Genomic DNA, 22,539 nt, shown 5'->3' with positions numbered 1-22,539 from the left:
GAATTCCTAGTTAGATGTAGTATCTGAACCGCTTGTATTAACCACTTAAAGCCCAGTATCCGTATTGTGGGGAAAGCTTTCACCGATCGACAAGCTCACAACGCTGTTAGCTTCTCCATATAATGGAGATCCACTTGTCCGGAAACGCCGATCTGACCACTATGCCCATATATGGGCATGCCCATATACAGCATGGGACAGACGACTTCAAACCTGCCGTGCGCATCAGAGACTACCAGAGGGTGTGGTCTGTCGGAAGTCGGTAGGATCAGCGGATATCCCAAAATGTTTTGGTAAAACCACAAATCCTCATATATGGAGTACTCTAATGTCATCAATATGAAGTCATAGACTGGCCTAGACTCAATATTTGGTCATGCCTGACACGGAACTACATATATGGGCATAAAAGGGACCCAGACAGACAGTCTGAGTCTGTCTGTGTCCCTTGTATGACCATATATGGAGATCTCAGCCGCAGAGCCTGTTGGAAAATCATACTGCCCATGCAGAAAGCTGAAGTCTGGGGGAACCATGCAGGAACGGTGGTTTCGGAGTGGGAGTGAACCTTGTTATCTCCTAACCAATCAGAGTGCAGAGGGGCGTCGCTCTAAATTTGGTGACGTCAGCATGTTCCGTGCAGCGTGTTCCGTGCACAGGCCGGGGGGGGGGGGGGGGGGGGGGGCAATAAACTTTATTATTATCGCTGGAGTGGCCAGTCATGCTGTGTATTCTGATGCTGTGACTTAATGATCACAATGTCGTCATCACAACCATGCCATTGCTATTTAAATCTACGTGTCAAATAATCAAGTTGTCATTTATCAGGTTTTTGGTAAGGTGTTACCTTTCTAATAACAGGTTCAAATTTGTTGGTAACACTGAAGTAAAATCAGCCTCTTTCTTGTTGCCTGTAAAATGGCAGAACAAGGAGTTAAACTGGACCAGCTAAAGTTCTGCTGTTCTATCTGTCTGGATTTACTGAAGCATCCAGTGAGTGTTCCCTGTGGACACAACTACTGCAGTAGGTGCATTGAGGAATACTGGAATCAGGATTATCAAAGAGGGACTTTCAGCTGTCCACAGTGCAGACAGACGTTCTTCCCAAGACCTGTTCTGAGGAAAAACACCATGTTGGCTGAGGTGATGGAGAGCCTGAAGACTCCTGTCTTCATAGCGGTTCCTCCTGATCAGAGCTATGCTGGACCTGGAGACGTGGTCTGTGATTCCTGCACTGGAAGAAAACTGAAAGCTGTGAAGACTTGTCTTCAGTGTCGGGTCTCTTACTGTGACACCCACCTGCAGCTTCACTATCAGTCTCCTGCCCTTAAGGAACACAAGCTGGTCAAAGCCTCCAGCAAGCTTCAGGAGAACATCTGCTCTCGTCACAACGAGGTGAGGAGGGTTTTCTGTCGTACTGATCAGCAGTGTATCTGTTCCCTGTGCTCCGCGGAAGAACACAAAGGTCACGATATAATCTCGGCTTCTGCAGAAAGGACAGAGAGACAGAAAGAGCTTCATACGAGTCAGCAGAACATCCAGCAGAGAATCCAGGAGAGAGAGAAAGACGGGAAGGCGCTTCACCAGGAGGCGGAGTCCATCAATCACTTTGCCGACAGAGCGGTGGACGTCAGTGACACCGTCTTTACTGAGCTGAACTCTTCCATCGAGAAGAGACGATCTGAGGTGAGGGAGCTGATCAGAGACCAGCAGAAGCGTAAAGTGAGTTGCGTTGAAGAACAGAGGAAGCGCGTGAAGCAGAGGGTTACTGAACTGAGGAGGAGACATGCTGAGCTGGAGCAGCTCTCACACGTAGAGGATCACATCCATTTTCTAGATGGTTACACCTCCCTCTCAAGATTAAGTGAATCTACACACCCAGTCAGCAGCAATGTTCGTCCTCTGAGATACTTTGAAGATGTGACCGTGGCCGTGTCAAAGATGAGGGACAAACTAGAGGACATTCTTAAAGAGGAAGGGACAAACGTCTCTGAGGCAGTGAACAGAGTGGATGTTCTACTGTCAACACCAGAACCCAAGACCAGAGCTGAGTTCTTACAATACTCATGTCCAATCACACTGGATCCGAACACAGCAGAACAACAACTGTCTCTGTCTAAAGGGAACAGAAAAGTAACCAAGGTGTACAAAGGCCCACCACATCCTTATCACCCAGAGAGATTCACTGAATGGCATCAGGTTATGAGTAGAGAGGGTCTGACTGGACGCTGTTACTGGGAGGTGGAGTGGAGTGGATACAGTGTTGAAATAGCGGTCTCATATAAAGACATCAGCAGAACAGGAAAGTATTGTGACTGTCAATTTGGATACAATGATAAATCTTGGTCTTTACGGTGTTATAATGGCTATTATTGTTTCCGACACAGAAACATTGATAACAAAATCAATGGCCCTGTGTCATTCAGAGTAGGAGTGTACCTGGATCACAGTGCGGGTACTCTGGCCTTCTATAACGTCTCTAACACCGTGACACTCCTCCATAGAGTCCAGACCACATTCACCCAGCCTCTCCACCCTGGATTTGTGGTTAGATCATTTGATAACACCGTTGAGCTGTGTGACCTCAAGAACACTCTAGACTTTGATTTCCGCTAATCCGGAAGAGAAGCAGACAAAATGGGATCATTATTCGGTCGCACTAAAATGTGAGACAATTAAGTATGAGGGGAGACAACTGAATATGTCTAACCTCTCCTATGTCAGAAGGGCACACATTCTCACTCCCCGAAATGCGTAGTGTGATTCGGAAGTGCCCGTCTCAAACCCAAGATGTAAAATGGTGACGGCTCCGCCCCCAAAAATGTTTTAAAAATGACGGAGGCACACTGTCTAAAGCGAACTTGAGCTTTAGACGGTTTAGAACTTCAGCTGGTAGCTCAAGTTGAGCAAACTTGAGTCGCTCACTCGCCGGTGAGCGAGCGACTCGCCATGCTGAACATTGCGAAGTCCGCTTCTGCCGACTCGGCGCCATTCGAGTTAATATCCCAATAGGGACAGAATCGTAACTTTGTATCTCCCTTAGTCAACATGTGCCTTGGGACTTCTTGGGTCGGACGTCCCAAGAAGTCCCCCCATTGCCGTCTTGGGAGCGAGAATGCTTTGCACAGGAAGGTGGCTAGCAGTCACCTCTTGACCCTATAATACGTTAGTTCCATCGATCCATTGCGGAACACCATTGATTGAGCATTAAAATAAGCACGCTTAGGGTGCCGATGGCCTAGTGGTTAAGGTACATAGCACATGTAGGCTCTAATGCAGCCCGACCAGCGTGCGTGTCACCCTCTGTCTCTCTCTCCCGGTTTCCTGTCATTCTAAACTGTACTATCCAATAAAGGCAGAAAAGCCCCAAAAATATCTTTAAAACAAAATAAAAAAATGAGCATGTTCTGAAAATTACTAGTCTGCAGCTGCCGTGTTTAGTTTACAATTCGATGGCATTGAGAGGCATTTTTTCCGTTGTGGTCCTTTATACAACAAACAACACCCAACCGTACCAACCATACAAAAATGAAATATAAATACTAATATAGACAGTTATGAACAATAGCGCACGAAAGAATGAGCCAAATAGCCAATGGGCAGCCTAAACTGGGGAAGTCCATCTAAGACAAATAAGTATTCAAGTGAAGCCATGATTTAAGATCAGTTTTAAACTTTGGAAGGACATTCAGGGATTTCAGATCTGCTGGCAGAGCATTCCTCTGAGTAGTGGCTGCGTGATCAAATGCATTCTTACCCTTGAGCATCCTAAACCCGGGGGGGAACACGGTCAAAGGAACTCCCCCCTGGCTGAGTACCCATGATGTGACCTCAGCGGCCAAGGTTTCCGGGGCCCCTAAAACAAAGTATATATGGGCCCTAATGTTTTGTTTCGAAAACAGAACATAAATCATTGTCTTTGGGAACAAAATGATTTATTTAACAAGATGGGGTCTACTAAGGGTCTAATAACGACATGGTTCCATGTGGATCCCGGAATTCACGTAGCCAATCTACAGTATGATGTCATTCATGTAGGACTAGAACATGTGAAAAAAAAAGAAAAGCAAAAAAAAGCATTATTGTACTTCCTTGGCCCACTATCGACAGCATGACAAGATATTTGCCCCCCAGTCGTTCCAGAAAATGTCTAAAGTATGTAAAAAGTCACACCCAGTGTGAAGTGAGTGGTGCCTTTGATGAGTTAATGATGTGCATGTGTTGCACTCCTGTTTGTGTTTAATTACTGTAACTGGTTGCATCTTTGTGTTGCAATCAGCTGCAGCTGTTGATGCCAGGCACAAACATGTTGAGGCCGTCGGCAAACATAAGGACGGACAGACAGACAGACAGACACACACACACACACACACACACACTCACACACACACACACACACACACACACACACACACACACACACGGTCAAATGTAGGAGGCGTTTGCACCACTCAAAGAAACGTAAAAAAAAACAACTAGAACTTCAAAACATTACCAAAAAAAGAAGAAAGCAACAAAAAGCAAAGCAGATTAACAAGCTCACAACGTGCCACATTGCAAGCTCGTAGGTAGTCCATGTTTACTATTTTCGGTGAACACTGTTGTGTGACATCTTTGGATTGTGGGTTCTGGATTAAGGAATGTTTTGCAAACTAAAATTCTCTGTGAGTCAAAGACACCACCGGGTAGGTAAACAATAGAAATAATGTCATTTCTTGGGTGATGTCCTTGTCATTATGAGGGATGAAATTGGATCAGGAACGAGGCAGGTACGAGGCGTGACACCGCTGTCTGCATGTCGTCGCTGTCGGGCGGAAACCTTGTATGTCCACAACCCGTGTTCCAATGGATGCAATACAGTTATTATCCAGCGGTCTTCAACGTTTTTCAGGCCAAGGACCCCTTAGCTGAGAGAGAGAGATGAAGCAGGGACCCCCACTACATATTGGATTCATGTTAAATGTGTGTTTTCAGACATTTAACCACTTAAACCCTCAATACTTTGTAAACTTGACCTTTGTCTCTGTACTTGGTCTGCTACCTGTACGCCAAGCCTCTTCACCGAAAATAGCCGATCTACAAGCTCACAACGCATTGCAGGCGCGTTGTGAGCTTGCAGCTATTTTCGGATAATGTCCTCTGAGGGGTCCCGGACCCCATGTTGAAGACCTCTGATTTAGATGCAAACTCAACACCAAAAAAACATCACCAGAAATAGCAAAATAAATAGCAGATCTGCAAGCTTACCACGTATCTCGTTTGTCTACTTTTGTGTGACACTGTAGTGTGACAAAGGTATGGCATGCATTAAAACGATACAAATTGCAAAGCTGAAAGATGGAGATACAAGGGTTCTGCCCGACAGCAACGATTTGTCACTGTGACACCTTATAGGTCATCCTTTGTCTCGGGTGTAATATTGGACTATAATTCTAGTGTGAAATTCGAGTATGAAATGAGAAATGGAAATTGTAATGGGTGTGACAAGTGTGCTGGACAGAGATACAGAGGGTGTGTGTGTGTGTGTGTGTGTGTGTGTGTGTGTGTGTGTGTGTGTGTGTGTGTGTGTGTGTGTGTGTGTGTGTGTGTGTGTGTGTGTGTGTGTGTGTGTGTGTGTGTGTGTCTGTGTGTCTGTGCGTGCGTGCGTGTGTCTTCATTTCACTGCTAATGTTTTTTGTTTCATGTTTTTATTCTGTCTGGTGAAGCGATGTTATCAATGTTATCTAAAAAAAAAAAAAAAGTAATCCAACTGAAAAGCAGTCCAAAAAAAAAGAAAGCAAGAAAGAAATGCCTGTACTAAATCTCGATTGCTTATTACTTGTTTTGCTCTAGGTACCCCCTACATGTCATATCAGGGATTAAAAAAGGGGTCTTGAAAGTCAAAATTGTCAGAATCAATGTGTTTCATCTATACAGATCTGACCTCTTCACACATCCCTGATCTTTCCCTGTAAAGTTTTTTTGTTTTGCTTTCATTGTTGTGCCTGATTTGCCTTTGTCTCCACCGAATTGCCACCATTGAATTGCCAATCAGGTGTGAAATAACACCATTTCACACCTGGTAAATCTCCCCCTCTTTCTCCATGACGAGGCTTGGACTTGCCACTGACTTTCCACTGAGGTTTCAATGGTAGGCCCTTAGAACCGGGCTCTTCAACAGGGTTTTCTGGGACCCCTAGGGGGTCGCCAGAGATACTGCAGGGGGGCCGTCAAATCGTTGTGTGATAGGGACTTTTGTTTTTATTTTTACATTAACTACTTTAGCGCTCGCATACCTATTCTGGGGAGAACATTAGCTGATCCACAAGCTCACAACGCGTCTGACTTGTGAGCTTGTAGATCAGCTATTGTTGTACGAAGAGGTCTGGTGTACAGGGAAAAAAAGAGCCAACCAAGTACCGAGCCAAAGGTCAAGTTTACAAAGTATTGAGGGCATACGCGGTTTAATGTCTGAAAACACACATTTAACATGAATCCAATATGTAGCGTGGGGGGGTCCCGGGCTCCCGGCTTCATCTCTCTCTCAGCTAAGGGGTCCTTGGCCTGAAAAACATTGAAGACCCCTACCCTTAGAAATTCTCAGATGTCACATATGTAAGTCGTGCACATGAATGAATTCCAAATGCTGTCCCAGAAAAAAAACATGGTTTTCTGTCCTTTTCCAGATACGTCCGATCGCGTACGAAACACGACATCGACATGCGGATCGGGATCCACTCGGGCTCGGTGCTGTGCGGCGTGCTGGGACTGAGGAAGTGGCAGTTTGACGTCTGGTCCTGGGACGTGGACATCGCCAACAAGCTGGAGTCCGGAGGAATCCCCGGGTGAGTCCACAAACAACCAACACCAGGAGGTGTTGGAGGAAGTACCGACGGACGGATATGCTCTAAATGTGTGAAAAAATATTTAATTTCATGTCATCTTTCACACACTTTTGGGGTCATTTTAACGTCTGCTCAGGCTTTTGTGTGCGCCACAGACAGTTTTTTTTTTAAAGTTAGCTTCATTCAATATTTAGATAGTTGATATCCATTTTATCAGACGCGCCCCCTCCTATATAAAGGAGTGACTGTTTTTGTCTGGGAGACAGTCATCTAGCTGGTGCCCATTCTTCATGAAAGCAGAAAACCTTTTTTTGCAAAAATATATATTTCTTTTATCCGAAATGAGTTAATAGCCCAGTTAGACTCTTCACATACTAGAGTATGTCTGACATAAATGTCAGAGCTTAAATTGACACATATACATATGAAATAAATGCATAAACATGTAGCTAATATTTAAGGTTAGAGCTAGCAACCTCTAATTGTGGTGGTGTTTTCTCTACTTAAGAGTTTTGACTGCAGTACTATAAGCTGTAGTTTCAAAACTATTCACTCAATCTTATTAACCAATATATCATTATTTTGCTATGATTCCCTGCTTCCATATGACATGAAAAAATGCTAGATGACTCCCAGTCAAATTTGGTCCCTTTGAAGATGAATACATTGTATTCATCTTCAAAGTTTATGTTAGCCATGCTAGACTCATTGAAAACACGTTCCTGCTTCTGGTGACTGATACTGTCCTTCTAATGAATGAATGTTAGACTCATGAAAACACACGTCCCTGCTGCTTCTGGTGACTGATATTGTCTGATGTCTAATGCATGAAGGGACCATCTTTTTTCCAATTACCCCCCCCCCCCCCCCCCCGCACACATGATAATAACACTATCAGTCAACAGTGCAATGTAACACTGGTCTTGTTACATCAACAGTGGAATGTACTGTGTGTTTGTGTGTGTGTGTTCAATGATAAGCCTCTCTATGGACTTTAACCCATTAAGACCGGGAAGGGAACGCGTCTGTTTCTTTTAAGATGTCTTTGGCTATTCAAGAATAGCAGATATACAAGCTCGAGCTTGTAGATCTGCTATTTTTTGGGGGAAAAAATCATGACAATGTGTGCAAATCTTTGAATATATATACATCTTTAACTCAAATCTTTGCTTCAGGGGGTCCCTGGAACCAAATATTTTCAGATGGGGGTCCGCGGCCAAATACATAATTTTGGGAGGTCCTTGACATAAAAAGGTTTGAGCACCACTGATATTATAGCAACATACGTTTTTTCTCCAAAAAAATGTTTTTAAGACATTTGTAGAATCCCCAGAAGCAATACGATTTGAGTTACAAATGTTCGCTTTAAAAAAAAATATATATATTCAAAGATTTGCGCTAATTTTCACAATTTGCTATTTTTGAATAGCCCAAAGAAATCTAAAAGAAATTACACACAGACACGTTGCCGGTCGTAGGTTAACACCGTCATGATATTATAGGAGCCATTGTGTGTGAAACCGCCACGTGGCGTACATGACTTCTCCTTCGGTGCAATGGGGCGGTGAAGGACCGTGTGTACACTCTGTGGACATGAATTAATTAAGCAATTGATCAACTTAATAAGCTGCCCGGTACAACAACAAAAAAAACAATGGCTGTTCAAATTGCCTGAGGCCTCCTCTGTGGTAATAGGAGTGTAAACTGCTCAGCAGGGCGCTCATACAAGGTCACGCAAGGTGACAGTGGAGCTCAGTGGGTGGCATGAGCACAATGCTGACGTGACAGGGAACACAGGGAGCGACGCACAGCTGAAGCGGGACTGTGTTCGTTATGAGCAATCAATTCACTTTCACGGAAGTTCAGTTAGTCAGGTGCAGTGGTGGAACAAGTACTCAAATGTATGACTTGAGCAAAACATTCAATACTGCAATGTAGAAATAAATACACTGTTACAAGTAAAAGTCCGGGATTCAACATTTAATTGATTGAAAGTACAAACATATTGGTTTAAAAATGTACTTAAAGTACCAAAAGTAAAATGCTAAAATGTTTGAAAATAGCAGATCTACAAGCTCACAGTGCATCGCGATGCAGTGCGTCTGAGATGTAGTGGAGTAGAAGTAAAAGCATAGACAATTGGAAATGCTCCAGTAAGGTCAAAGTACCTCAAAATTGTACTGAAGTACAGTACTTGAGTACATGTACTTACTTTACACCAGCTATGCTGTTGGCACTGGCAGTGACAACGCTACAGTCTACCATTCATTTTCAATGGAGGGCAGCGACATGAAGATACAAAGTGACGCCCAACATTTATAGCTGCTACAAAATCTACAAAGCTTATATCCAAGTTGAGCTGGCTTCAACTGCAGCTACAAAGCTACGAAACCACCAAGTGTTGTTTAAGTTTATTTAATTTCCATTCACCTTCTCTCTTCACACAATTCCTGCTTGTAACGGAGGGGGGGGGGGGGGGGGGGGGGGGGAAACTAATTATTTCCGTCCGCTAGTTCCATGTTTTTTCTTTTTAACCCCAGGCTTTATTTTCCTTAATTTTCTCGCTCTTTGGACACACGCTTTGTGACGTCAACAAGCGCGTTGATCAACACTTCAACCGTGACTCTGCAACCAGTATTGCCATGTCCGCTTATTATAAGTGACTTTGGACTTGTTATTTATGTTAAGTCGCTTCTAAATATTGGTGGTTGCGGGTTGCGTTTTTTGGGGCTTATTTCTAAAGTGTAGTTGTTTATTTGGGCTTGTTTCTAAAGTGTTTATTTGGGCTTGTTTCTAAAGTTTAGTTGTTTATTGTCTCTGCCAGGCCGTAAGGCATGGCGAGAGAGTATGTTTTACCCTCCGTCCGTGTGTCCGTCCGTGTGTCCGTCCGTGTGTCCGTGTGTCCGTCCGTGTGTTACCACCAAATCTCCGGCACCGTTGGCCCGGTCGCTGCGAAACTGTGCACACACACTCCCTGGATGCCAATTCAGAACCTCTGCCTCAAATTTTTCACATGGGCCTGTTATAGCGCCACCAGGAGGCCGATTTGTGCAAAACCCATTTTTTTCACATTATTCCTACAGTTTTTAACCAAACGTCATGCAAATCGGTACACAGTATCTCTATAGTCATGTGATCAACCCTGATCTGTCCGATTTCCCATATTCCATCCTTATTGGTTAAGGTTGCCATCCAAAGTTTGCAGGATTGGTCCGTTTTGAACAAACTGCCTCAAACCATGAACGCAGCGTGCGATTTCCGTGAAATTTCACACGCACATTCCCACTAGGCCGAGGAAGAAATGCCACCCTTTTCACATTGGCCTGTTATAGCGCCACCAGCAGGTCTAATTTAGCAAAACACATTTTTGGAACAAAATGCTTCAAATCATGAATGCAGTGTCCGATTGCCGTGAACGACTTAAGAATAAATGGCACCCTTTTCACATTGGCCTATTATAGCGCCACCAGGAGGCCACAATAACGTATCTGACCTGGCGGAGACCTGTGCTCCGAGGAGCACTTTATCTAGTTTGGGCTTGTTTCTAAAGTGTAGTTGCTTATTTGGGCTTGTTTCTAAAGTGTAGTTGTTTATTTGGGCTTGTTTCTAACGTGTAGTAGTTTATTTGGGCTTGTTTCTAAAGTTTAGTTGCTTATTTGGGCTTGTTTCTAAAGTGTAGTAGTTTATTTGGGCTTGTTTCTAAAGTGTAGTTGTTTATTTGGGCTTGTTTCTAAAGTTTAGTTGCTTATTTGGGCTTGTTTCTAAAGTGTAGTAGTTTATTTGGGCTTGTTTCTAAAGTGTAGTTGTTTATTTGGTCTTGTTTCTAAAGTGTAGTAGTTTATTTGGGTTTGTGTCTAAAGTGTAGTTGTTTATTTGGGCTTGTTTCTAACGTGTAGTTGTTTATTTGGGCTTGTTTCTAAAGAGTAGTTGCTTATGTGGGCTTGTTTCTAAAGTGTAGTAGTTTATTTGGGTTTGTGTCTAAAGTGTAGTTGTTTATTTGGGCTTGTTTCTAATGTGTAGTTGTTTATTTGGGCTTGTTTCTAACGTGTAGTTGTTTATTTGGGCTTGTTTCTAAAGTGTAGTTGTTTATTTGGGCTTGTTTCTAAAGTGCAGTTGCTTATTTGGGCTTGTTTCTAAAGTGTAGTTGCTTATTTAGACTTGTTTCTCAATTTGGACTTGCTTCCTGTTGTGTTGTTTAAGCCAGTTGTTCTCAAACATATTCATGTAGGGTAAGTGATATGTTTTGGTTAAATCAAAAAGTTTGTTGTCAAAAGGTTAAAGCACTATATTCTGATAGTAATCACTGCTATAGAGTGTTTGTTCAGTAACAGGAGTCTCCCCGTCTCTCCAGCTCTTTAATAAACAGAAAATACATTTTTCGGTAGGTGTCAAAATCTCAGCCAATCAGGAGAAAGTACCCATTTTTAAGCTTCATTTTTACAGTGTTCCAGTTCCAATTTTGCCTGCTCATTTCTCAGTGTCATCACTTCCAATTTCACTTGTTTAATCTATATCCTGATTGAGTTCTCTATCCTGATTGGATCAAATTGGAAATGAAACTGAAACGAAAATGCATTTTCTGTTTTATAAAGAGCTGGAGAGACAAGGAGACTCCTTTTACTGAACAAACACTCTATAGCAATGAGTACTATCAGAATATAGAGCTATTTAACACTTATTTTAACCAAAGAAAATCACTTACCCTACCGTTAAGGACCCCAAATTAATATGTAATTATCCACATATATCATTGATAAGTACAGCTAAATGGACCTCCAAGCTCACAATGAGGTTGGAGGTCAAACGGGGGTGGAGCCTGGAGTCAGTTAAACCAGCTAATTCCACCCCCCTATGGTGGGCTTTGCTGGTTTAGCAGAAAGTTTGAGGATCCAATGGAGTTAGCTGTTTTTTTCAGAAGCACTTTTTAATACTTTTCACTGGTTCAATATTTTTTTAATCAACACACAGATGTAAAGGGTGTTCAATAGCACTGATTTATGGAATAAAATGCAAAAGCGGAAAAATGTAGTTAGCTGTTCTGCCGGACAGCAACGATAAGCAGTATATACAATACACGCACGCACGCACGCACGCACACATACATACATGCATAGGCTCCACCATTATCAGAAGGATAAAACCGCAATAAAGCTAACAGCTTATTTCCACTGTGGTCCTTAAAAGATGTGTGAGCGTGCCTATGCCACACCAGGGGAGAGGGAAGGCGAGAAATAAAAACACAATACAATCACATTTAAATAAACATGAATAAACCCTAACATTACAAATACCTCAGAGGTGCACCAGGAGCAAGCCAACTCAACTCAATGTAATTAAACCCAGCCTCGACTCCTGTTCCAGCTCTCCACGGATAATTTAAATTAAACAAAATAATTCTTCAGGTAAACTATTCCTGGGCAGAAATGAGTTTTGCTACAGTGGTGTGAAGTAACTAAGTACATTTACTCAAGTACTGTACTTATGTACACTTTTTAGGTACTTTTACTTTTAGTGGAGTATTTCCCAATTGTCTATGCTTTTACGTCTACTCCAGTACATCTCAGAGGCAAATATTGTACTTTTACTCCACTACAATTATTTGAAAGCTTTAGTTACTAGTTACTTTGCAGACATAAATTATTATAAAACAATAAAACATACATGAACCACTATAGCCCTGTTTTATATATAGGCTATTTGAAGATAGCCGATGATGAGACGCGTTGTGAGCTTGTAGAGCTGTTGTTTTCAAACATTTTAGTACTTTTACTTTTGATACTTTAAGTATATTTTGATTCCAATACTTTTGTACTCAAGTATAATTTTGAACACCGGCCTTTTACTTGTAACAGAGTATTTCTACATTGCAGTATTGATACTTTTACTTAAGTAGAAAATGTGAGTACTTGTTCCACCACTGGCTCAATATTAATCTTGAACTTAAATTTAGAGTTCTCAAATTCTACCCGAACCCGACCGGGCCCGACCCGACCCGACATTTTCGGGCCGAGCCGGGCCTCAAAAGTATGCTAATTGGTCGGGCCGAGCCGAGCCTCGGGCTCCATGAAAAAAAAAAATACAATTTTTTTTAATGATTTTTTTTTAAATAATAATAATAATAGATAAATACACATTCAGAACAGAAAAAAAAAATCGTATTTTTTCCCCCCTCGGGTTTTTTCGGGCTTTCGGGCCTAACATGATGGTAATAGTCGGGTTCGGGCCGAGCCTCGGGCCGGCCCAGTCGGGCCCAGTTAGGGCCGAGCCTTAATTTTCAGGCCCGTTGAGAACTCAACTCTAGCAGGAACCCACATTAGTGGAGCTTCCTCTTGTGGCATAACCACGCACACGGCTGACCTTGATGAAGTGGTTTGACAGATAGCACTGCATTGTTGATTATTCTGTGAACCTTGCTCAGTTTAATCTGCAATACTCTTTCCTCCACTCTATCTATCAACATGAAATCCGTGGTCCGGTTTACTACGTCTGTTTGAGTGGTTCAAGCAATACTTCATGCCTTCATACTTTCATGAAAGATTGTTCCGATGAATTCATTTTGTGACCGGTAGGAATGTCACGATATAAACTTTTCATGTCACGATTATTATTGTGATTAATGATATTATTGTGATAATAAATAAACATGCTTACAATTCTTTAAAATGCCACTTGTATTAAACACTTAAAGGACGACTTCACCCATTTTCAACCTTTCTTCATATAATAGGTCTAATGCTCATGATATAATGGTACAATTTTTTTCTAATCAGTCTGTGTCTCAGAGAAGGGCTGTAGACAGTTCAGAAACCTGTCTACCAGTGACATCATCGATGGGGAATCCAAGCTAATAGAAACTGCAGGCTTTGTATTCCTGGAAAGTTGCAATGCAATAATAGATCCCATTGTTCTCGCCTTAATAAAAATCTGAATCAAAAAATTGTAATATTTTTGGAGAAAAAAAATCGATGATGTCACTGGTAGACGGGTTTCTCGACTGTCCACAGCTCTCCTATGAGACACAGACCAAGTAGAAAAAAATGGTATCATTTTATCATGAGCATTAGTGAGGACCAATTATATGAAGATAGGTTGAAAATGGGTGAAGTCGTCCTTTAACCCCAACATCCCTATTCTGGGGAGAAAGCTCATCAAAAATGGCACATCTACAAGCTCACAATGCGGCACACGTGAGCTATGTTTGGTGAAGGGATTTGGGTGTAGCGTGAAAAAAGAGTGTACCAAGGCCGCTCTTTACAGTAAGTATAGAGGGTTTAAGTGGTACAGGACATGCAGCTCGACAAAAGCAACTGATCCCAGCATTTTGAAAACGCTGCGATACGACTATGGCTAGAGTTTTTGTTTATCGATATAGTAACGACTATCGTCCCATCCCCAGTGAAGGGTTTCTTTTGTTTTCCGGCGTGTCTAGCAGGTAGTGGTGTAAAGTAACTAAGCACATTTACTTAAAGGGATATTTCACTTTCAAAAAAACTTTTTGTTATTTTATCGTCTACTCAAGCTTTTGTGAGCCCCCCAGACAGTTTTTAAGTTGCTCGATTCAGTGTTTAGATATTTGATATTCATTTTATCAGACACGCCCCCTTCCTATACAAACCCATTGTAACTTCAAACTCCATTTTAACCATGTTAGATTCATCAAAAACACCCGTCCTTGGTTCTGGTGACTCACCCTGCCCTCCTAATGCATGAGGGGGCCGTGTTTTTTCGAGATTTTTTTTCATTTATTTAATTTAATGTTTTTATTCTATTCTATTTTTTTCATTTTCAAAAAAAAATATTAAAAATAAATGAAAAAGTAATTGAAAAAACACGGCCCCCTTGCGTATTAGGGGGGGCGGTATGAGTCACTAGAACCAAGGACGGGTGTTTTTGATGAATGTAACATGTTAAAAATGGAGTTTGAAGTTACAATGGGTTTGTATAGGAAGGGGGCGTGTCTGATAAAATGAATATCTAATATCAAAATATTGAATCAAGCAACTTAAAAACGGTCTGGGGGGCTCACAAAAGCCTGAGTAGACGATAAAATCACCAAAAGTCTTTTTGAAAGTGAAATATCCCTTTAAGTACTGTACTTACTTTACTTCTACTCCACTACATCTCAGAAGCAAATATTGTACTTTTACTTCACTATTTCGGCCATTTGAAAATAGTCGATCTACAAGCTCACAATGCGTCGCAATGCGACACATTGTGAGCTTGTAGATCTGCTATTTTCAAAGATTTTTATACATTTGAAAACTTGTGAAATGGGACATTCTGCATAATGAGTACTTTCTACTTTTGGTACTTAAAGTACATTTTGATACTTGTACTTTTGTACTTTTACTCAAAGTAAATGTATAATTCCGGACTGTTACTTGTAACAGGGTACTTCTACGTTGCAGTATTGATACTTTCACTTAAGTAAAACATTTGACTCGACTACTTTTCCCACCACTGCTTGCAGGAGAATCCACATCTCCAAGGCGGCTCTGGACTGCCTGAACGGGGATTACGAGGTGGAGGAAGGACACGGCAAGGACCGCAACGACTTCCTGAGACGGCACAACATCGAAACGTACCTCATCAAACAGCCGGACGACCAGAGGTGCGTAGAGTAGACAAAACTTTTAAAACAGCCATTCTCAAAAGGTTTAGAATCGCTGTTTTAAAGTTCAAGGACGACCAGTTTGATATGCATTAGACCATGGACCCCCATTTGTAAACATTTGATCTCTGGGAACCCAATCTACACTGTACTTAAAGTACCAACAGTAAAAATACAAAAATGTTTGAAAATAGCAGATCTACAAGCTCGCGGCGCGTTGTGAGCTTGTAGATCTGCTGTTTTCAAATAGACAATTTAAAATACTCTTCATAGACAATTGTAGACAATTTAAAATACTCCAGTAAAGTAAAAGTACCACTTAAGCACAGTACTGGAGTAAATGTTCTTAGTTACTTTACACCACTGGTGAGAATATGGAGATAAGAGGTTTCTGCCCGACAGCAACGAAATGCGACTCAGTAAATGTAACTTGAGTCATTTTACTCCCCACCTGTGCGGAGGGCAGCCTGCTGTCTCTTCCAGAGGACATCATGAAGGAGTCGTGCAGCTCGGCGGACCGTCGGGCCAGCAGCGCCACGTTCAACGAAGCCTCCTGGAGCCCCGAGCTTCCCTTCGACAACATCGTGGGCAAACACAACGTGAGTACAAAGCCCCACAACCTAAGGAGAAGATACACCTGGCACATCCGCTGGACGGCAGGTGCAGGACCAACAGTGGATTAAGGCGAACATAAAAAATAGAAGTCCGCACTGTGTACCTTAGCAAAAGCTTCCATTCAAGGCTTTATTATAGAATAACGTTTCGACACAGAGTCGAAGAAGTCTGAACAACACAGTGTCGAAACGTTAATATATGCCTAAACCTGACCCTAACCTTAACCTCACAAAAACTATACCTAACCCTTACCTTAACCCTAACCCTAACTCTAACTTCACAAACACTATGCCTAACCCTAACCTTAACCTCACAGAAACTATGCCTAACCCTTACCTTAACCCTAACCCTAACCTTAACCTCACAAAAACTATGCCTAACCCTAACCTTAACCTCACAAAAACTATGCCTAACCCTTACCGTAACCCTAACCTCAGTAACACTATGCCTAGCCCTAACCTTAACATCACAAACACGATGCCTAACCCTAACCTTAACCTCAGAAAAACTATGCCTAACCCTAACCTTAACCCTAACCCTAACCTCAGTAACACTATGCCTAACCCTAACCCTAATCTCACAGAAAATGTGCCTAAACCTAACCTCAAAACCACACCCAACACCTGGGAAAGAGAGAGTCCGGTATGGGGTGCTGGGTGGTGGTTGTAGGTGGTGCTGGGTGGTTGTAATTGGTGCTGGGTGGTTGTAGGTGAGTGCTGGGTGTTTGCAGGTGGTGCTGGGTGTTTGCAGGTGGTGCTGGGTGATTGTAGGTGGTGCTAGGTATAGGTGCAATGCCGGGTTGCGTACTTTTCTTTTTTCCTTCAAGTGGGTGTAACAGCAGGGCAGAGAAGAACTGCTGACGTCTCATTTGTTCTGGGTAGCATAGCACGGTTGCCAAGAAGAAGTGATTAGCTTGTATTTGTGTTGTTCTTGGCAGTGAGACACCCTCTCACACGTCGGAGGATAAATTAAGTTTAGCTCCTGTCAACTCAACTAAAATACTGCATCCCTGTTCGGGGAGTGGGAGCCAGGCCGCTGATTAGATGCCGTTTAATCCATTAAGAGCGGGAACGCACCTGTGTCATTTTAAGACTTCTTATTCAAAAATGGCAGATATACAAACTCATAGCTATGAGCTTTGTAGAGCTATGAGCTTGTTTTTTTTAAATATCGTGAAAATGTGTGCAAATCATTGAATATATATATGTTTTTAAAGCGAACATTTTTAACCTAAAACTTTGCTTCTGGGGGGTCCCTGGAAAAAAATATTTTGGAGATGGCGGTCCGCGGCCAAATACATATCATTTTGGGGGTCCTTGACGTGAAAAATGTTTGAGAACCACTAATATAGCAACATAAGGTTTAAAAAAAAAAACTGTTAGGATTTAGAAGACATTTGTAGAATCCCCAGAAGCAAAGATTTAAGTTACAAATGTTTGCTTTAAAAAAAATATATATATATTCAAATATTTGCACACATTTTCACAATAAAAAAAAAGCAGATCTACAAGCTCATAGCACAGCCTCGGTGACGCGCTATGAGCTTGTATATCTATCTAGCTTTTTTGAACAGCCAAATAAATCTAAAAATGAAACAGATGCGTTTCCGGTCTTAATGGGTTATTGCACACAGGAGACATTCATTTTGCTCCAAAACAGTAACAGACCGTAAATACTTACTGAAACTAGATAAACACCACAGTTTAAAGATACCACAGTAAACACTGTAAAGAAACAGGATTTATTCTGTATTTATTTTACATTTGTTTAACCAGGCAAAGCTAAATCAGGAGAGATGTCATGAGGCAAGGTCTCTTGAGGTCAGTGTATAGGGCTGAAGGAAATCAACACTCAGGGGCAGCAGCTGGCTCAGGAGGCAGAGTGGCCGCTTGGGAAACGGAAGGTTCCCTCGTTCGATCCCCGCGGCTCCCCCTGGGTTAGTGTAGAAGTGTCCTTGAGCAAGGCACTGAACCCCTAACTGCTCCTGATGGGCAGGTTGGCGCCTTGCATGGTTTCCTCCGACATTGGTGCGTGTGCATGTGCGTGTGTGTGTGCGTGTGCGTGTGCGTGTGCGTGTGCGTGTGCGTGTGTGCGTGTGCATTGTGAAGGTAATGCACTTTGGATAAAGGCACTATACCAATGTACACATTTACCAAAAAAGATAAAACACAATATAGTAACTCACAAAACACAAACAAGTACACAGTCAAACAGGAGGAGGTAACTGTAATTCTTAAATATGTATCTTTTTTATGTTAAAAGCAATGCCCCCTACACCAGTGGTTCTCAAACCTTTTTGCGCCAAGGACCCCCAAAGTGATATGTATTTGGCCGCGGACCCCCATCTGAAAATGTTTTGTGGGACCCCCAGGAGAGAATATTTGTGTTATTCTATATTGTTCAAAAATGTTCTCTTTTCAAGATTTGTAAAAAAAAAAAACGAAATAGCTGATGTACAAGCTTGCAGTGCTGCACAAAGTGACGCGCTGTGAGCTTGTAGATCTGCTCCAAAACGGTTACTTTTCAGGAAATAAAAAAAAAGGACCTCCGTTTCAATGGATCCAATGTATTAATTATTTACAAGCTCACTTTTTATTGGTAAAATATTTACAACACCCACACACACTGGACTACATTCACTTTCACTTTAAAAATAAATATCATACATGGCAAAACAATAGCAGATGTACAAGATTGTAGATCAGCTATTTTAGCTACTTATGTGTGAAACTCTTGTATGACGAAGCAGGGCATTCATTTACAAAAAATGTCCAAAAAAGGAAACATAAAAAGGTCACATTTCTGCCAGACAGCAACACAATATACATACATACAGTAATACTGTATTGCAGTGGTTCTCAAACTTTTTCATGTCAAGGACCCCCTAATTGACACTTATTACCCCACGGACCCCCATTTGAAAAGATAAGCCAGGGACCCCCATAAGAGAAGGTTTTTACGGCTCTCTAGCAGTGATTCTCAACCATTTTAATTTCAAGGACCCCCAGTTTGACATGCATTAGGCTACGGACCCCCATTTAATGGCATGTATGTCTCTGGGACCCCAATTCATATTGTAAAATCAATGTTAATTTAACTCTGAGAGTGTACAAATGGAACCAAATGGACCCGTTAGGGTCCATTTGGTTCCATTTGTACACTCTCAGAGTTACAGACCCATAAGGGTCCATTTGGTCCCTGTCCATCATTTAGCTGGGGACCCCCTGGAACCCCCTCAAGTACCCCTGGGGGTCCCCGGACCCCACTTTGAGAACCAATGCTGTATTGTACAATAGGAGAGCATAACGTGTGTTGCATAAAATGTATTAGGGACAATGTGAGCATAACTATGCATTACCGCCCATATCTAGCACACAGTTACATGTTTCTCACAATTCCCTTCGGCCGCACAAAGTGAACGACAAACTATGGGGAAGCCAACAATGTTATAAAAGTGTCCGACAGTAAACCTTTTTTTTGTTTAAGGTTGTACTGGTAGGGACTCTTGGCAGAGACGTTGCTTTTGAAACGACCCATTAAACTTCACTGAGGAATGAAAAACGACAGCTCTTCAAGTTATGGGATGGACTCCTGGAAAAGAAAAGGGGTTTTCTAGGACTGTCGGACTTACTTACCCTGCCAGTGGTACGGCGGGCCGCTTTGGCAGTGGTGGAAAAAGTACTCAAATTGTTTACTTAAGTAAAAGTATCAATACTGCAATGTAGAAATACTCTGTTGCAAGTAAAAGTCCGGGAATGAAAAATTGACTCGAGTAAAAGTACACAAGTATTGGCATCAACATGTATTTAAAGTACCAAAAGTAAAGTACTAGTTACGCACAATGTCCTGTCTAAAATGTGTAAAAGGCTTTTGAAAATAGCCGATCTACAAGCTCACAACGCGTCGCCATGCGACGCGTTGTGAGCTTGTACATCGGCTATTTTCAAATGGCTGAAGTTTACATAGGGCTGAAGTGGTTAATGTATGTTTTGTAATAATAAGCAAAAGTAACTAGTAACTAAAGGTTTCAAATAAGTGTAGTGGAGTAAATTACAGTATTTGTCTCTGAGATGTAGTGGGGGGGGGGGGGAATGGAAATACTCCAGTAAAGTAAAGATTCATCAAAACTTGAGCACATGTACTTAGTTACTTTCCACCACTGCGCTTTGGGGACAGGCCACCCAGAAAGCCTCTCTAGGGCCAGTGGTTGTGGTTCTCAACCATTTTTTTGGCTCAGGGCACCCCCCGTAAATAACTGTTTGAGTCCACGGCAACCCCTGAATTACAGCATAACAGCACCTTACATTTATGTCATATCACAGTACGTAAATAGGTAAATATTTCACCCTCAGATACAGTATGTCACGGGGAAAACTTGAGAGAATATGTGTTTCCATTTTAGGAATCAGGACGGATTGAAAATAACTTTATACTTGACGTTTAACCACTCGCCCCAGCATCCGTATTCTTTGGGGGAACATTCACCAAAAATAGCAGATCTACAAGCTCACAACGTGTCACGTTGTGAGCTTGTAAATCTGCTATTTTTGGATGGATTGTGGTTAAACTGAAGCGATATCGATGCATTCCAAATATCATCAAAGTATTCTGCGGCACCCCCGGACTTGTGTCACGGCACCCACTTTGAGAAACCCCTGCTCTATAGGCATCCCAGTCCTGGACAGCGGCGGTACAAAGTACTCGGCTCCAGTACTTGAGTCAAAGTATAGACACCCCTGGTCAAATATTACTCAACTACAAGCAAACGTTGCCCAGTCAAGTTTGTTTGTACTTTGCACTGGAGTACTTGCCTAAAAGAAATAAATAAAGTATTCAATGTGCATCGTTGTAATGTATGTGCTGCTTTGTGAGCTTTTAGATATGTTTAGATTGTCTGATGCATGTTTTGTAATAATAATCTAAATCTACAAAGTAACTAGTAACTCAAGTTTTCAAATAATTGTAGTAAAATGTGCAATATTTGCCTCAGAGTTTTTTGGAGTATAGAGTATAAAACAATATGAAATACTCAAGTAAAGCTGGTATATGTACTGCTCTACAATTACAAAACCGGTGGTTCTCAAACCGTTTTAATTTCTAGGACCACCATAACTCTGAGAGTGTAAAAATGGAACCGACTGTTCGAACGGGACCGTTCAAATGGACAGCCATTTGCACAGTCCCTTAAATATAGAACCGTTAAGAGGGAATCATTAAGGAATCGGACTCGTTAAAATCCTAAAGGATCCCAACCCTAAGCACCAGGTGTTTGTTCGTCTTCTTTTCCCTTTTCGCTTGAGCAGTGCTTTGAAATTCCAACATAAATGTTAATATGAAATAGCAAAAAGTCATCACAAAAAAGTAATTACTTTTTCTTCCCCCCCCCCCCCCCCCCACGATTGGATACCACCAAGGTGTACAGAACAGACTAATGAGAGCCAATGAAAAGTGAGCTCGCTATAGTGGCAGCCAAGCACAGCATTAAAACTCTGCTCATAATTCCCACATCGGAGCCATAAGCATTACTTCATGAAAAGGAAATGAACAATAACGGCCGCAGTTTGCGATCTTTAATATTTTAGAGATTAGTTGTGTGTCTGACTATTAAAGCAGTTTGAAAACTGTGCAAATGTGCAAATGTGAGGGGAGGAAGGTGGATATGAACCCTGTGAACCGTTTCGCTTTCCTGCTCCATTTGAACGGACTTCACGACTTCTTAAACTTTTTTTTACGTTTATTTATGGAAATTATTGGATTTTTCCCTTGTATTCATGAAATACTTCAGAAAAACGTTGGAATTGTTTCTAATTGCATGAAAAGTTGAGATTTATTTTCCTTGAAACTTTTTCAAATCTTTTGAAATAATATATTTATTATTTTTTTAAATGTAGGAAACGGAAAAGAAAAAGAGGGATATTTACTCGCGGCCCAAAAAAATGTGTACGCGACCCAAACATGGGTCCACAAACCACTGTTTGGGAAACAGTATATTAGAAGCCTCCCAGTGTGCAGGAATGAATTGAGCTCTGAATGCACTCCTGATGGCTTTCATGTGTCTATAGCTGGAGACGAGCTGCGTGCGTGAAACCTGTCGATTCAACCCGAGATGATTATGTGAGATTTGGATGAATGAACAACGGAATGAATGGTGTTACTTTATGACTCATGCACGGAAACACACACACACACACACACACACACACACACACACACACACACACACACACACACACACACACACACACGCACACACACGCACTGTACACACAGACATCATAATCACGTTAATGGATTCGGGGGTCATAGGTGGGAGATTCTCTGCAGGGTAATTTGTGCGGTGTTGCCATCTGTCCTACACACACACACACACACACACACACACACACACACACACACACACACACACACACACACACACACACACACACACACACACACACACACACACACACACACACGCACACACCGTCGCTCTCCCGTAATGACGGC

At 41.9% G+C, this 22,539-nt stretch overlaps 2 protein-coding genes across 2 annotated transcripts in view; both read left to right on the top strand.

Moving 5' to 3' along the window:
* The window catches only part of adcy8 (adenylate cyclase 8 (brain)), a gene marked incomplete at both ends in the record, with an annotated part of 163,557 nt that overhangs the window by 88,107 nt on the left and 52,911 nt on the right, over window positions 1-22,539 (top strand). Inside the window, 3 exons of the mRNA XM_084057993.1 lie at window positions 6,666-6,824; window positions 15,295-15,435; window positions 15,902-16,034. Coding sequence (XP_083914119.1) covers window positions 6,666-6,824; window positions 15,295-15,435; window positions 15,902-16,034 — 433 coding nt within the window. The remainder of the gene's footprint in view (window positions 1-6,665; window positions 6,825-15,294; window positions 15,436-15,901; window positions 16,035-22,539) is intronic.
* On the top strand, window positions 919-2,616 carry LOC311045922 (tripartite motif-containing protein 16-like; the record flags this gene model as incomplete). The annotated part of the gene is made up of 1 exon (XM_084057994.1): window positions 919-2,616. The coding sequence occupies one exon, from the start codon at window positions 919-921 to the stop codon at window positions 2,614-2,616; it is 1,698 nt and encodes a 565-aa protein (XP_083914120.1).

The sequence above is a fragment of the Gymnoscopelus microlampas genome (assembly GCF_963454915.1).
Source record: "Gymnoscopelus microlampas genome assembly, chromosome: 5".
Classification (NCBI taxonomy): Eukaryota; Metazoa; Chordata; class Actinopteri; order Myctophiformes; family Myctophidae; genus Gymnoscopelus; species Gymnoscopelus microlampas.
The sequence above is the reverse complement of the archived record's forward strand: the minus strand, read 5'-3'. Positions and strand labels throughout refer to the sequence as shown.